General features: G+C 36.4%; 1 protein-coding gene across 4 annotated transcripts in view; it reads right to left on the bottom strand.

The window, feature by feature from the left end:
* LOC135676858 (probable LRR receptor-like serine/threonine-protein kinase At1g07650) overlaps window positions 1-15,420 on the bottom strand; it is a 32,819-nt gene that overhangs the window by 2,933 nt on the left and 14,466 nt on the right. For all 4 annotated transcript variants that reach the window (XM_065188508.1, XM_065188509.1, XM_065188510.1 and 1 more), the window contains 7 exons: window positions 10,557-10,622; window positions 10,435-10,470; window positions 10,254-10,297; window positions 3,357-3,742; window positions 3,006-3,198; window positions 2,340-2,474; window positions 1,585-1,703 (listed from right to left, as the gene is read on the bottom strand). In XM_065188508.1, the coding sequence (XP_065044580.1) occupies window positions 1,585-1,703; window positions 2,340-2,474; window positions 3,006-3,198; window positions 3,357-3,742; window positions 10,254-10,297; window positions 10,435-10,470; window positions 10,557-10,622 (979 nt within the window). The remainder of the gene's footprint in view (window positions 1-1,584; window positions 1,704-2,339; window positions 2,475-3,005; window positions 3,199-3,356; window positions 3,743-10,253; window positions 10,298-10,434; window positions 10,471-10,556; window positions 10,623-15,420) is intronic.

Raw genomic sequence — 15,420 nt, 5'->3', positions numbered from 1 at the left:
TACAGAATGAATATTCATATCATGTTCACAGCACTAGTAAAGAAGACAGGCATACTTTTTAAGTTACAACTCTATAAAGGTGGGAGAATAGTCTAAAAGAGTTTGGACATATTATATATCAGTTATGCAAATTGAGTAGATTTACAGTAGAGGTGAAAGGAGAAATAAGAACAAAAATATTGATTAGGATCAAATGACGTCAAGACGCTTGAATCATTTAGTTAAATTCCATTGAATTGACCCACATCAGGAGTTGAAGTTAGGCAAAATCAGTATGCAGGATCAGATCGACCTAACTTGTGGTTAAAACTTAAACGGCCCATTGTAATCAACATTTTGGCCAATAAGTTTTTATGTTAGTTGGTGACAATTGACATCAGAGCATTAGTCTTTCCAGGTATGTTGACACCTGGCAAGGTGAATGTTGCCTTGTGCATACTGAGATGGGTGTTATGCTTAGATTGGTCCTACCAAGGATTTAATTTTTGGCATATTTCAGCCATAATTATGGAACATAAACATATTAAAATGTATGTACACTCGGAATGAGAGGTATCGGTATTTGTTTAAGGAGAACAATTTGTCTTACTTTCTTGTTTTGGTTGTAACTTCAGTACCAACTCAAAAAAATAGATCAGTACAGGGAGCTAATTGACTAAATTAACTCCTTTTGTGTATAAAGTTTGTCAAGACTTCAACTTGATTCACCCCAAAATTAGACAATCTATATGGGTACAAAGGCTAAAGTGGATTGGATGTAGAAAGAGGAAGTAAAAGAAACAGACAAGAGGATTCGATGAAAGGATGCTAGAGAAAGAAAATTGCGAAGAAAAATAAAAATTAAAGATATACATTTGATGCAATCCTTCCCAGCTACCTCTAGTCACTTGTTGTATATTTTTCCTATTATTGAAGTAAAATTACCATCATGGTTCCAGACCAGAGTTTTGACTCTCCTCTCCTGGAGTTGATTGAAAGTTTGAATGAGTTAATTTGTTTAGATTTTGTGTAAACTCAGTACCTGATGCAGCTGCCTAAGTCAAACTTCATCTGACTCAACGAGTTATTCGGAACAACAGAACAAGTTATTGAACTGAGCTGAGTTGAAATGGCTAATATCACATAAGTAATTAGAAAATGTGTCGAGCATTTATTAGGATAGAACTAGTCTTCTATGAAGGATGTTTAACATATAAGAAAGTTGATTTTATCATCCCATTACAAGTTAGAAAAACAAATACAACTTTTTTTCCTCACTTGGAGACTTCAACTCATCTTCCAAATTCCAAGTGATGAAATACAAGTCAAATTAATTTGCTTCATGGTATTTGGCTGAACTCTTATATATTGCCTTTCCTATTTCCTCGTATTTGTCATAGGATGGTTATGAAGAATTTGCAATTCAATTTTCAGTTTTGGGAACATAATTATGCAAATCATTAAAAACATACAGAAAACTTATCTATAATCTTTATAATTAAGACTTGAACTTAGTCAAGACTGAGTCAACTGAACTCAAACAAAAGTCGAGTCAAGTTTCTGTGATTTTGAACATAGTTCTAGACATAGTGACTCAACAATTACCTTATAAACTGGTCCGAAACCACCTTCTCCAATCTTGTTAGAAGCACTGAAGTTCCTGGTAGCCATTTTTATTTGCCTTAAGGTAAAACGTCCAGTCCGCAGATCTAAAGCCCTCAGCTCTGTCCAACAGGAAGAAACTAGCATTATCAAAATAAGTCACACAGCTTTTGAAGCAGTGATAGCAGACATGACCATAAAAGCCAAAGAAAAGCAATGAAAGAAAAAAGTCATAGAAATAATCGAAAACAGTCGCTTCCATGCGACACATAATCAAACAAATTATCTGTTATAGAGCATAAGCATATTTATAACAATTAACAAGTACTTATTGGAAATAAAACCTCTGAGAAATTGCACTTAAAAATAGCAAACATTACATATACAATCTGCATCAGACTTTCACAAACATTTGCTCTAAAAAAAATTGATTTATGATGAAAGCCACAAAGATTGTAGAATGGGATACTGTCCCGTAATTCTCAAACAAACCAAAATAATGCTATCTTATTTTCTTTGAATCTATAAACACCATAATTAGAACTTCATGAAAGATATAAATTTGTTTATCAATTGATGTTATGAATGAATGTGGATTTATATTTAGTTCTAAAATTGAACTGAAGAAATAACAAGAAAAAATGTTCCCATCACTTAAAAGACTATAAACTTGCTCTAGCAGATATCACCTTATAACTGATAAAGAGAAGTCAAAAGTGTATTTTGTCCCACATATTTAGAAAGTGCTTCAATCTTACCTCTATCTTTTGCAGTTTGGCCTCCAAGCCAGCCTTTCTTCCACAATATACTCAATAACAAGAAGATCAGGCATGATACTGAAACAATGATACCTACAATAATTTTGGTACGCCTTCCACTACTTAGCGAGAAATCTGCAGTATTGAAAGCACATCAAGCTGGGAAGAACACCATCATCTCATATGATGATCCATCCAAATAATCGAAAACACAACTCATCTTAATATAACTTAATTGTAAAACAAAGTTGCATGGTAAAAGAGAACAACAGTCCATTAAGTACATATATAAGTAGAAAGGAGACAGAAAAACTCAATCAGTAACGTGTAAGAATGAGTCTTGCACATGGAAAACCAGAAAGTGTCTTGCTCTTAAAGTCGTATTCAATGTAGGTATTGTCTAAGATAACTAACTGATTGGCATATAAGTTCATAAAGTAGATCTTTTAATTTACACATTAACCAAAAATCATCAACCAATCAACATTTAAAAGCCAATACATGTGGAGATTAAGAGAGGTGACACAAATTTTCATTTTGTTCTGCCACTTAGATTAGTAAGGAAGAACAATCTTCAGTTTAGTTGTACCAGAAAAACTTCACACAGTGCTCATAATCAGCAAATAATAAGAATATGCACTCAGATGTTTAGAAAATACTACATACTAGGTTCCACTGAAATAGCTGATATCAGAGGACCATAGGTCCCACGAACCGGAAGAGATTGTGTTCCATTGCCAGCCCAATATAAATGAATCTCAAGTTTGTCTGTAACCATCACATTAGTACTCTTGATAATAGCATTACCAGACCCATTAGCCTCATCCCTGATATTGAAGTCCTTCCAAACAAGGTTTCCCTGTACAAACAAATATTATTGGACTAAAATCTGAGTATGTTTATGCGGGTTGGTATCCATACGACGTGTATGGATATTCATGATTTTATGTATTTATGTATCTATGTCCTACATATGTCTAGAATATAGACAAATAGATCAATTGATCCGATGAAGACCTGAATGTAAATATCAAAAATCCGTTTGCCAAGACTGCCATATCCATCATTAGTGATCTGTATCTCTGCAAAGTGAAGTTTGACAGAGTAATTCCCTTCTAATAAACAAAGCCCATAATAAGTAAGGGAGACAGGAGAAATGCGTGCTTCTTTATACAAATCTGAGTCAGGCATCGAAAGCTTCAAAGAACTTGTTGCTACCACATACTCATCATTGTCATTATTATTGTCCATGAAGACACCTGTGCTACTAAATGCCCAGTTTTTGTTAGAACTCACAAAGAAATTTGATGCACCATCAGACTCACTATCTTCTTCATATGTTGTCCCTTTCTTATTTATATGTACAGTGTGTCCTCCACAGTTTATGTATAACGATGATTGACCTGTAGCAAATAAAATGATTAAAAAGATAAATGTTAATCAAATGCAATTTAGAAAAAGAAACATCACAACCAAATACGATGGTTACATTTAGTATATCATATTTGCCTAATCAGGCAGATGCAAATTCTCAGAAATTTATTTTGTTTGAGACATCTCAATAATCTTCAACATTAGTACAGATCTTTTTCAAATTATGATGAGTTGCATGAGCCGAGGAATGGAACCACAATCTTATACCAAGCATACCAAGTCCACATCAAACTTGAATGTGAACCAGCCATTTTTTACTGGCTTAGTTGGATCAAGTTTAATCTTCAAGGTTAGAACAGTCCTTTTTCAAAGTAATGAAAGATGAGTTGCATAAGCCAGGGGATGCAACCACGGTCTATACCAAGCACACCAAGTCTGCACCAAACTGGCATGGGAGCTAGCCAAGTTTGCTTGCCTATAGTCAGATCAAGTTTAAAGTCCTGTGTATATAACCCTGCCTCTTTGGAGGGTGGAGATGATGATGCTCATCCAAAAGCTGATAAATAGAATTATCGCATCCTTGAGTCAGATGCATGAGCAGCCTTAACCACATTGCTTTGAGCCCCTTGTCTTATGATTAAAGAACAATAATGGTAATGGTATCACATATAGAACAAAGGAGTATCAGCAATATATGAAGAACATATACAAGAGGTCCCACTGAACACCTCTTGATCATACCTAGGTGGAAGGCACACAAGAATAAGGTTTGTTTATGACTTGATTTGTTGAGTGATGTTGTACAATCTTTATATAAACTAACTCATGGTAGTCATTATTCATGCCATCATTGCTTAATATTTATTCATGTTATATGACAATTCCATCTAGTTATATCATGTCATTGACTTGTTTTGGTAGTGTTAGCCCCCTAAAAGGCATATGATAACCATCTAGAAGTTCATATGCACGACACTCCTTACTGGACAGTAAACAAGTGGCAATTATTAACCACAACCATTCTTTATTTCTCAAAGATTTAGATAAATTGTTTGAAAAATAAGATAGGTATTTTTATTTTGATATAATTCATGGTCCTAAATAGAGCTCAATAGCAAGAAAGAATAACTGATACCATGGCATGCTGCTTTTGTACGATTTGTATTTGCCATGCCAGTGGTACAACCAACATAGATGATACTAGATATCTTAAAGCAAGACCTTCAGGACAAAATTACAGGTCCAAGAAAAGGAAAACCACAAGAATAAGAAAATCTACCGGCATTTATGATGCATGAGATTCTTAAGACTGACCAGTGAACAACATAACATTTTGTTAGGATTCCTTTATTTTCTGAGTTTTTAAATAATGTTTATTGAGTTTATTTAGTCCAGTTAAAATCGGATAGAGGTTTATTTATTATTTATTTATTATTAAGAGTCCAAGTCCTGATGGACTCTGGGTGGAATTCTATAAATAGGGATATAACTGTTTCTTTTCGGCAAGCAATGAAATGTTATTCAGTCTTTTGATAAATCCTAGGAGGCCGATCCCCTCGAAGTGATCAAGAAGGTCGATCCTCTCGAAGTGATTAAGAAGGTCGATCCCCTCAAAGTGATCATCCCCTTTTCTCTCCTTTCTTCCATGATAAAACCCTAAGGTCTTATCACATTTAAAGAAAAACTTGACTAGTAGCTTCTTTTTGTCCTAAATTATAAAACAACTAACTAAATAAATTTCCTTGAGCATTTCGTAGGCTAATAGACTTGACATTATGACCATCTGTTGTGTGACATAGCAGAGCGGATGCCAAATTTGACGTGGGACAAGTTAAGGAAAAAACCATGAATATTCATGGTTCAAAGATGATTGACAGAGTCAAAATTAAATAACTTCTCCAATAAAGTTTAGACTTGAAAATCTAAGATCTAACACTTAATTTTACATTTAAAAGAAGAGAGTCAGGCTAGTCTCAATCTGGTCACTGAAACTGTCATAACTTGATCTCAATTTTCCCACAAAAGTTTCAGTAAGGTATTGTCATGGACAAAGCTATAAAAAGAGTTTACAATAAAATGCTCGTGTATGTCTGTGTCTTTCGGTCTTGTTCATGCTTTGCATAGCATGTAGAGGGCTTATAGTAGGCTTGATAGCCCCATTTTGGTTGGCTTTTGTGATCGTTTCAGGCTCGTAAACGTAAGTTATGTGTAGTCGTCATGTAGAGGCAAAACTGCCTAGAAATAAGCCATCCAGTCATTTTGGAGGTTAGCTCCGTATAGTGGTACGGAGTGTCAACCAACATAGCACCTAGGAGCTACCCGAGTGGCACATGGCTAGATGGGCCTTTGAGGTAGTGTCTAGAGCTGGTTCGCTGTCTTGTTCCATAGCAAGGTCATGTGGGCACTTCTAGGGATTTTTGGCTGCGACGAACCACCTTAGACCTTTTATCACATGACCATTCAGAGCTTACGAAGTCTATGGTTGTAATTTGTATTGCTTTTCAAGTGTTTGCGGAAATGGTTGCTTGTGGGATCCCGAGTTAAATGCTTTCTCTAACCCGTCTTCTCTTTTATAGATTTTTAACGGACCATAAGAGGTTTCGGGGAGACTGACCCTTTGCAGATGGACATGAAAGGGTACCGCATGACTTAAGCAAAACTAGCTAAGTTCGTTATAGAAAGTATCAGAGCGGGATAAACACATATAGAAATACTTGGCAAGCAAAAGTGGGTGACTTAGCAGCTCTGCATTGAGGGCAGCCAGCACGTGTGACCGATTGAGAAAAATGGGTATTGAGATGTAGAGAAAAGAGTCGCTCAGAGGAGCTGGCATCCAAGATTGACATTTAGAGGAATAACTAACCCTTCGCACGAGAGGCACCACAAAGACAAGCGAGCTGGGAACTAAGAGGAACACGTAGCACACAAAGGTTGGGATGACAGAGTGCGAGTTATGACTCGACATTGGCAACCAAACTTGATGGTACTCAAAGCAAGCGGGGTGCTTAGCAAAGAATGAGACTATATAAGGAGGGAAGGGTTTCTTGGTGACCGTAAGAGTTGTGCAAAGCTCACAAAGGTAAGGGGAATTGCTAACTCGAAGAATTCGATACTCATGCAAGGGTTTGTATGCCAATAATGGACTATCCATGGTCGTTCCAAGGAGACTAAAACTCAGTGCCATGGAGCATTGAAACTTTCTCTTCGGTATGGAAAGAAAGTTCGTAGGAGGCTAAAGTGTGCAACAAGTTCAATATGGGACTTTAGATCGATACAAGAGTTCTCGACCAAGGAACGAAGTAAGCAATACGCGATGTTATACCTATTCTACTCAGAGGAGTAAGTGACAGAAATGATGAAGAAGATGGTACAATCCCAGAGGCAACCAAAACTATTTGGGACTTGCTCCAAGTTAAGGTAAAATTTTGCTCTTTTCGGGCAAAGCTTCTTGTATTTCGAAAGTTCGATGGCAATGAGAAAGTGAATAACAGTAGCTAACTCAACACAATGAATGCAAACACTTTGAGTGCTTTGAAAATGTGAACAAAGAGCAAGCAAAGGATAATAACCAGCTCGATGCATGAAGTACAACTCTCGAGAAGGTGGGTGAAATCTAGTTACCTTTACCTTCTAAACTCTCAAGAGAACGGGGGAAACTGAATACCCCCAGTTCTCTTATTTATCGAGCAACAAAGCTCTGTATAGGTTCAAAGATTCTTTTAAGAAACATAGTGAAAGACAACAGTTATCAAATCCTCACCAATAATGATTGATGCTACCGAGATTAGACTATCCGCTTTATTTCCTAATAAAATACCAATCGAAAACAAAAGTGAGATGAACCTACTTGGAGGCGACAACTAAGTGGAAGAGGAATCGATAGGCAAATTTTGTGGAGGAAAGACTTCAAAGTCTGCGAGACGATGCTCGTTAATGCTCCAACAAACATCCACCCAGTTCATGCAACGCGAGACGTTTGAGAAACTGGCGCATAACAAAGAAGGTCTTTTCCTTCATCTGAATGATCCGCAGGAACCAACAAAAATCAAAACAACTCAACCAACCCCACACCAAAGTTAGTTGTTGGCAAGTTGAAACAACATAGCGGATCAAAGTTCGACTACTCAACAACAGCGGTAACGAGCAGTTGGGAGCCAAGAGATGTGTTGCAATTAAAGCAGAAGATTGAAGATTCAACAAAGACGAAGAGATGTAGTATCCGTAAAGACTTCGACAAGGACATCAACGGAATAAGTGGGGGAGAATATCATGGGCAAAGTTGTAAATAGGGTGTTCGATGTAATGCTCATCTATGTCCATATCTTTCAATTTTGTTCATGCTTTGCATAGAATGTAGAAGGCTTGCAGTATGGTTGGCAACCTCATTTTGATTAGCTTCTACAGTCATTTCAAGCTTAAACATAGGTTGTGTACAATCGCCGCACAACAGCAAAACTGCCTTGAAACTGGCCATTCAAGTAGCTATTTTGGGAGTTTTCTAACTCTGCAAAGTGATACAGAGTGTCAACCAACACAGCACCCAAGAGCTACTCGGGTGGCACATGGCTAGATGGGCCTTTGGGTTTAGTGTCTAGGGTTGATTCATTGCCTTGTTCTACAGTAGTGTAATGTGGGCACTTGTGGGGACTCTTGACCATAGCGGATCACGTTAGACCCTTTATCACGCAACCATTCAGAACTTGCGAAGTCCATGATTGTAATTTGCTATCAAATATTTGCTAAAATGATTGCTTGTGGGATCTCGAGTTAAACGCTTCCTCTAACCCGTCTTCTCTTTTGCGGTAAGGGACCATAAGAGATTTCAACGAGGCTGACCCTTTGCGGAAAGACACGTAAGGGTACCACACGACTTAGGCAAAACCAGCTAAGTCCATGATAATACAGTTAAACTTGAGGAGTTAGTGGTGATATTCATGTTGAGAACTAAAGGTATTCAAATTTCAAAATATATTAATGACCATGTCATTTCATGCAATAGTACAGAGCAAAATCTTAATATGTCAAGGTAAATGGCATCAACAAGGAGGTCCCAAGTCCACACTATTTGGAGTTGGCTATATGTATTTTATTCTGCACTAAGCTCTAAGCTCAGGTGAAGGTAATCACTAGTTGCAGAAGGTGACAACAAATCTCTTTTTATTGTTTCTACTAAAGCTAACACCACTTTTCTTTTAGCTCTCCTTGCACCACTAGCCCTAAATAGGTTTCATTTGCGAATGTCCATCAAAGTTTGCAATATTGCATTGTATGGTAATACCGGTTCGACAACCTACACGAACAAGCGTAAAATGGGAAGTATGCATGGTACAGGGCTAGCATTGTCCGATACACCTGGTACAGGCCCTAATGATGCCCTGTAGCAGACAATTTCCTTTATTCCAGCCTTTTTCAGATCTTTTCCGAAACTCGATATATACTCTCATTACCAACAGTTGGTGACTAGTGTAGTACTGGTTCAAGCCTTGACCAAAACACTATAGGAACACGAAATTACAAACCTTGATGTTCATAACAACTTCAGCAATTTTTCCTCTTGTATTCTTCATCAATATTGCCCCTAATTATAAAATATTAAAATACACATTCATTTTGATATTTTAATGTTAGCACTTAGCACTACTAACTTTTTGTAAATTTTTTTTTTTTTGAACACCATTCTAATCTATAAACTATAAAGGATAACCGACCTTATAATTATGTTATAGATTTGTCTTTTAAATCTAAGAGACACACAATAATCACACAACAACAGTTGTTCCTCTCTTCCTTAGCCATTTCTTCAACTTTGTGAATAATGTTTTAATCGGTCTTCCCATAATCCCATGCTGCTGAAAATAAAATCAAATATGCTTCAAAATGTGTTAATGATGTATCAAATCATCCGCAAGAAAAAACTTGCAGAAACAAGAAATGATCCAATCTCACTTGCTTGTCTAGGATTCCTACCTATTAGCATGTTCTCACACCATATATCGCATTACGACATAACAAAATGACTCAGCTTTATTTCTGGAACCATATATTATACGGAACATGCATGAATATGATTAAAGGTCCAATTTTGTTTATCAACAATAAGGTTGTCATTACATTGAAATGATTCATGTTGCCTAGTTGATATACACTGAGGAATGTGAAACCATAGATATTGATACACCAAGGAATACCAGAGACAGTACAATACAAATAATATGCTTCATGCATGATGAGATCCAACAAGCACATTTAACTTCTATGATTAACATAAAGAATATATTGACATTCAAAAACTATAAATGGTCAAGCAAGCCATTCCCCCCCACCCCCAACTTATTTATTTTCTAATGTTTTCTTATGCCTACCAAAATTAGATATTAGGACTTCCTATACTACAAAACAGTTTTAAATGGCATATGGTTTCCATTTTTTATGATGTCATTGTTCAGCCAATTATGAGGCATAACAAAGACACAAAAACTAAAATCTTCACCAATATCCATTCACAAATAATGAAATATCCACTTGTAGGAGAATACATACGTTGAGTACACTGAAGTAACTCTAGGCATGGGGTAGCTGGTTGCCTAAATAAATATGAGATGATCATTAGCAATATAATATTTCTATTTGCTTAGAAGTATGATGCTACAGATTAGCTTAGCTCGAGTAGTCTTCTGCCACACAAATGGCTATTCAAGACTCAAAAAAATAAGAAACTTACAAGTTACTAACTTTGACTGAGTTCCCAACCAAGTTCCTGGATCAAGAAGAGTAACAGACTAAGAGATAGTTGTAGGACAAAGACTGAAAAAGACTTCTTTCAGCTATTTTAAGAATTCTTACATTTTTCCTTTTTGGCAGTCAAGGGAATTATGGCTTGTCCAAGTTAAGTTGTTGTAAGAAAGATCACTGCAAAGTGCAAACCACCAATTAAAAAGAAATATTTTCAGAAAGAGAGAAAAAAGAAAAATTACTTGTATAATCAGCCAGACTAAGAATTAGTTAATAAGATGGTTTAGATTTTTGAAGATCAATCTATTTTCTGATCATATATTTCTTACAGAAAATTAAAAAAATATATAAGACCATTGAATGCCATATTCCATTGTGTTCAAAAAACTTGACACTCAGGAAGCAACACCTTGGATGTCAAAATTCAGCTTGAAGTGAAAAATCTAGTGTTAACAAAAAGATAAAACCAGCAAAATGACAGATAAATCACCAAAGATAGATGGTGACTCTATGAGAACCTTAGATATGACAAAAGGCACTTTGTTAGCTTACATGAATTCTATTGTAAGTGCGACATATATCTTGGTCATAAGTCATAACCTTAGAATTGATTCATAGCTTCATAGCTTGAATTTTCATTAAAATAAGATTATATGATAGTAAATAGAGCAAGCTTATAAAGGCTCCATAACTGTTGAGCAAACAACCACTTATTGGAAAAAAGTACATGACGATATTATAGTATGAAGCTATATATAAAAGAAAAATGATATGACAGATGCAAAGTATAAAGAAGTATCTCCTTGTCATTGCTGGGATTGACAAGTATCTTCTTGAGATTCCTAGAGCTAGTGTCAAAGAAAGACAAGGAGAATCCTAGTACGTCCCTGTGAATGAAGAAAACATTACAAATTAGCATTTTATTCTTATATAAATATTTAATATAACAAAACAAAACTGTAAGTCTCAACTATTTAAGGTCGGCTACATGGATCTTTTGTCACCATTGAAATATGTAAAAATCCATATATTTAGTTAAGTTTAGAGTATTTAAATCTTTATTTATAATTTCTAATGAGGTCTTGTTAGATCTTCCTTTGCCTCTCCTCATACAAATACTATTAATCTTTTCACTTTATCTAACAACAAAATCCATAGGTCTCCAAGCACATGTTCATACTATCTTAAATGATTTTATCTCATATTATCCTCTATCGAAGTGATATCTAGTTGTTCACAAATAAAAATATTTCTTTTCATATATTTTTCAGTAACTCCACAAATCCATCTCAACATTTTCATCTCATCTCAGCAACATAAACTTTTTATATATGTTGTTTTTTAATTTCTCAACACTCAAATCCATAAAATATTACTGATCTTACAATTGTGTTATAAATTTTTTCTTTTAATCTCAAATATATTCGGTGATTACGTGAAACTCTTGAAATCCCTTATCATTTTAACCATCCTATTTTTACTCTATGAATAATATACTCATCAACCTTTCCATCTTGTAAAATTAGTTAAGATCCATGTTCATGAGATCTGACATAGTTTTACACAGGTTGTCAATGACCTAACGCTCTTTCCACCTTTTTCATTTGGGATTAAGACTGACATTGGCGATGTTCAATTTTAATAAGGTAAGAGCAAGATATAAGGAATACTTTGTTGAATCTCGGATTTTGATAATAAAACCAATTGATAATGTTATGATCTAATCTGCGTTTTGAGTGATGTAAGACTAGCTTCGATCAGGAGAGGCAAATTGATTAAAGCAGGAGGAATCGGATGTTGAGCCGGAGTTGAACATGTCAGAAGATTAAACGTCGGGCCAAAGGATCGATCGACGTATTGGCAGAAGGCTTCGTGCTGTGAATTCGGGCATCGGGTCGAAGGATCGGACATTGCGCTAAAGAGATCAGAAGTTGCAAGAGTCAACATGCCAATTGAGCAATACGCCGAAGAAGAGGACGATGTGCCAAAGGATCGGACGAAGCGCCGAAAGAACCAATGACATGTCGGACAACAGATGATTCGTGCTTTGTAATAATTTGTCTAGATCGAGTTAGTTTAGGTCGTAATTGGGTTGGTTTAGAATATAATTAAGCCAACTCAATTAGGGGCCAATTGGGCCAAAAGTGAGGCTATTTTGGGCCAAGAGAAAGGCCCATTCAGTGACCCAAAGGTTGGGTCAGGCAGTGGCACCACCAAAGGCTCAGTCTCCAAGACACAATCTCCGAGACTGTGTCAAGCGGTAGTACTGCCAAACTGGGTGGTGGTACCGCCCAGTGTCAGTGTTGCAGGCAATGGTACCGTCCAGCACAGGCGGTGGTACCGCCAAGACCCGGGAAACCCGGGATGAGACCTTTTTTTGCTCCAATTTTGAAGCAATTTGGGGTCTATAAATACCCCAGTTATTCCTGCATGGAGTAGCAAGAATTGAGCACGAAATTAAGTTGAAAAGGGGGAAAGAATATTTGAGAAAAATTGTGTAATCTCTCTTAGGATTTAGAGTCCACTCTTCCTAGTATTTAGAGAGTTTTTCTAAATGAAGGAGTGAGGTCTAAGAAAGAGAGGTTGTAAGGGTTGTCTCTTAAACCCGTGAAAAGGAGAAAGAGTGCAAAAAGGTAGTTGATCTTCTCCCATTGAAGGAAGATCGATAGTGGAAGTCGGTGGCCTCGAGTGAAGAGGAATCGGGAGTGAATGTAGATCACGATGACCAAACCACTATAAAAATCTGGTTTGCATTTACTTTAAGCTTTTCATTTTAATTGCAAACTGATTTCTTACTTTCACTACGCTTACGAATGTGTTTCAAGTTAACATCTTTCCGATATCGATTTTCATCGAACGTATGAAGTTTCAAAAACGACATTTTTATCGTAAGCACTAATTCACCCCCGGTACGCGGACCACCCGCTACCGGACGGAACATGATACAGTGCTAAAGTGCTATAGTAAGAGGAAGAAATATTTAAAACCGCTCAGTAACAGTGATACAGTGCTCCAACAGTTAAATTGATCGCTGAAGCCCTTTCTCATAGTATTTTAAACCCTTCTTCTCCCATATTTCACTCCATTACATTCTCATACTCTCTTAAACTATCTCAAACTCTTTTTTTCTCACATTTGTGCTCTCCTAAACTCTACAAAACAACGATTTGTGAATTGAATCGAGGCTAATTTGAGAATATTAAGAGGAAGAACTTTCTAATCAACATGTATGTTTACATAAGGACAATCCATAATAGACTGAAATACGAACCTTGCACAATATATTCTTCAAAGCCCGAAAAAGATATATGATACTATTCTTACCTAATTTACATTGATTTTGCTAAACTTATGTTATTACTATATTTATTTCTAACTTAAAAATCCCATCCTAACTTTTTTTTTTCAGGTATTTTCGGAGGGTTTTACACCTAAATTAGGTGTACCGCTCGGTACGCCCTGGCGTATCGCTCAGTACATGGTACCGTACCGTACCGAGCCAACCTCGAAACACCGGTATGATACGGTATTGCATACCTTGATAGATTTACCAATGAATATTTGCAACTATTACATAATGTGGCCCAACCATTTGCAATTGGGAAAAGGAAAGATATATGAAAGACACGAATTTGCACAAATGGCCATGCTAAAAGCTCTCTTAACCTTCTAAAGAAAAAGGTCGCCAGATCATTAAATCACAGGTTCATTTGCACTTAGTTTTTATTAAAGAAAATTTCTTAACTTATTGATTTATTCAACATTACCTAGATTTTCCCACACGATCTAAACAACAGAGCAAGAATCTGAATTTCAGCCCAAACTTCTGATTTTGACACCCCTCCTTGTATATAGCTAAAAGTTGTAGGAAAGTGCACCAATTCTAATGGATCAAATCTGTCAGTTCAATCTAAATCTAACTAAAAAGAGTTATGACAGTTCTTCATCTCAAAATTTAGGTTTTAACAGAAATTCCCCGGTTATTGCTTTGCTACCGGAGAAACTTTATCAGTTCATTCATCTAATCACCAAAAGTGACATCAAAGAAGGGAAGAGGTGCAGCATTTTGACATTTCCTTAGCATAACAGTTTAAAATCGAGAGTTCTTTTTCTCCCTCCCTCCATCTCTCTCTCCATACTACCAAAAATACACCGCGTGTAGACTGGAGTTGGCAATGGTTAGCAAGCTGCATGCACAGCAATAGAATAGTTAAATTTTCCACAAGATATATTAGTTTCTGCCTTCTATAGAACTCGACTGAAGCTCTTATCTAATGCAATATTTGTTACCATCAATTTTAAAAATTCTATTATGTGCTACACATAACATGATTCATCCAAAGAGGCCTTGATTACAAAACCAGCAAGCCCTCTTAAGGGTATAAAAAGAGAGAGAATTATCGACTTCTAGTTGTGGGGAGAGCTCTCCCTTGACCCCCTTGCCTACAACAAACTCAAAAAAGTAGCCCTGCAGATCTCTGCCTGAAACCCCGAACTTGGGACCAGAGTTCGTTGCTCCCACCCGACCACCAGTCCCTCAGACACTCTAGCTTATGATCAGTCATTCATGAGGGCAAGTTCATGTCCAAGCCCCGAACAGAATGGACAAGTCAATTGTTTGGGAGAATGAAATGACCAAGTCAATCTGCTTGAGGAAAATGAAATGACAGTCAATTCTCTAAGCAACTGAAACTAGTACTGTAATGCTGAGACAGTAATGGGTATACATGTATGTGTCTTCTAATTCAGGTGATGTTAGTGGAGACCTCGACTCCTATTGAGTTACAGATCAGATTAAACCAACCATTACATACACTGATGTTAAAAATGTGAACAAAAATTCATGGTAGGGACCACCAGGCACCTAACAAAAGTCAGGTGGGCCCAAAGGCATGAAAACTGCAACCAGACATACTATATTTTATCCTTATTTCCTCGAATGCCATTCTTTCTTGTATATAAAAACTGAATCATG

This window comes from Musa acuminata, chromosome BXJ1-6 (genome assembly GCF_036884655.1).
Source record: "Musa acuminata AAA Group cultivar baxijiao chromosome BXJ1-6, Cavendish_Baxijiao_AAA, whole genome shotgun sequence".
NCBI lineage: Eukaryota > Viridiplantae > Streptophyta > Magnoliopsida > Zingiberales > Musaceae > Musa > Musa acuminata.
This window is presented reverse-complemented; position numbering and strand designations above follow the sequence as displayed.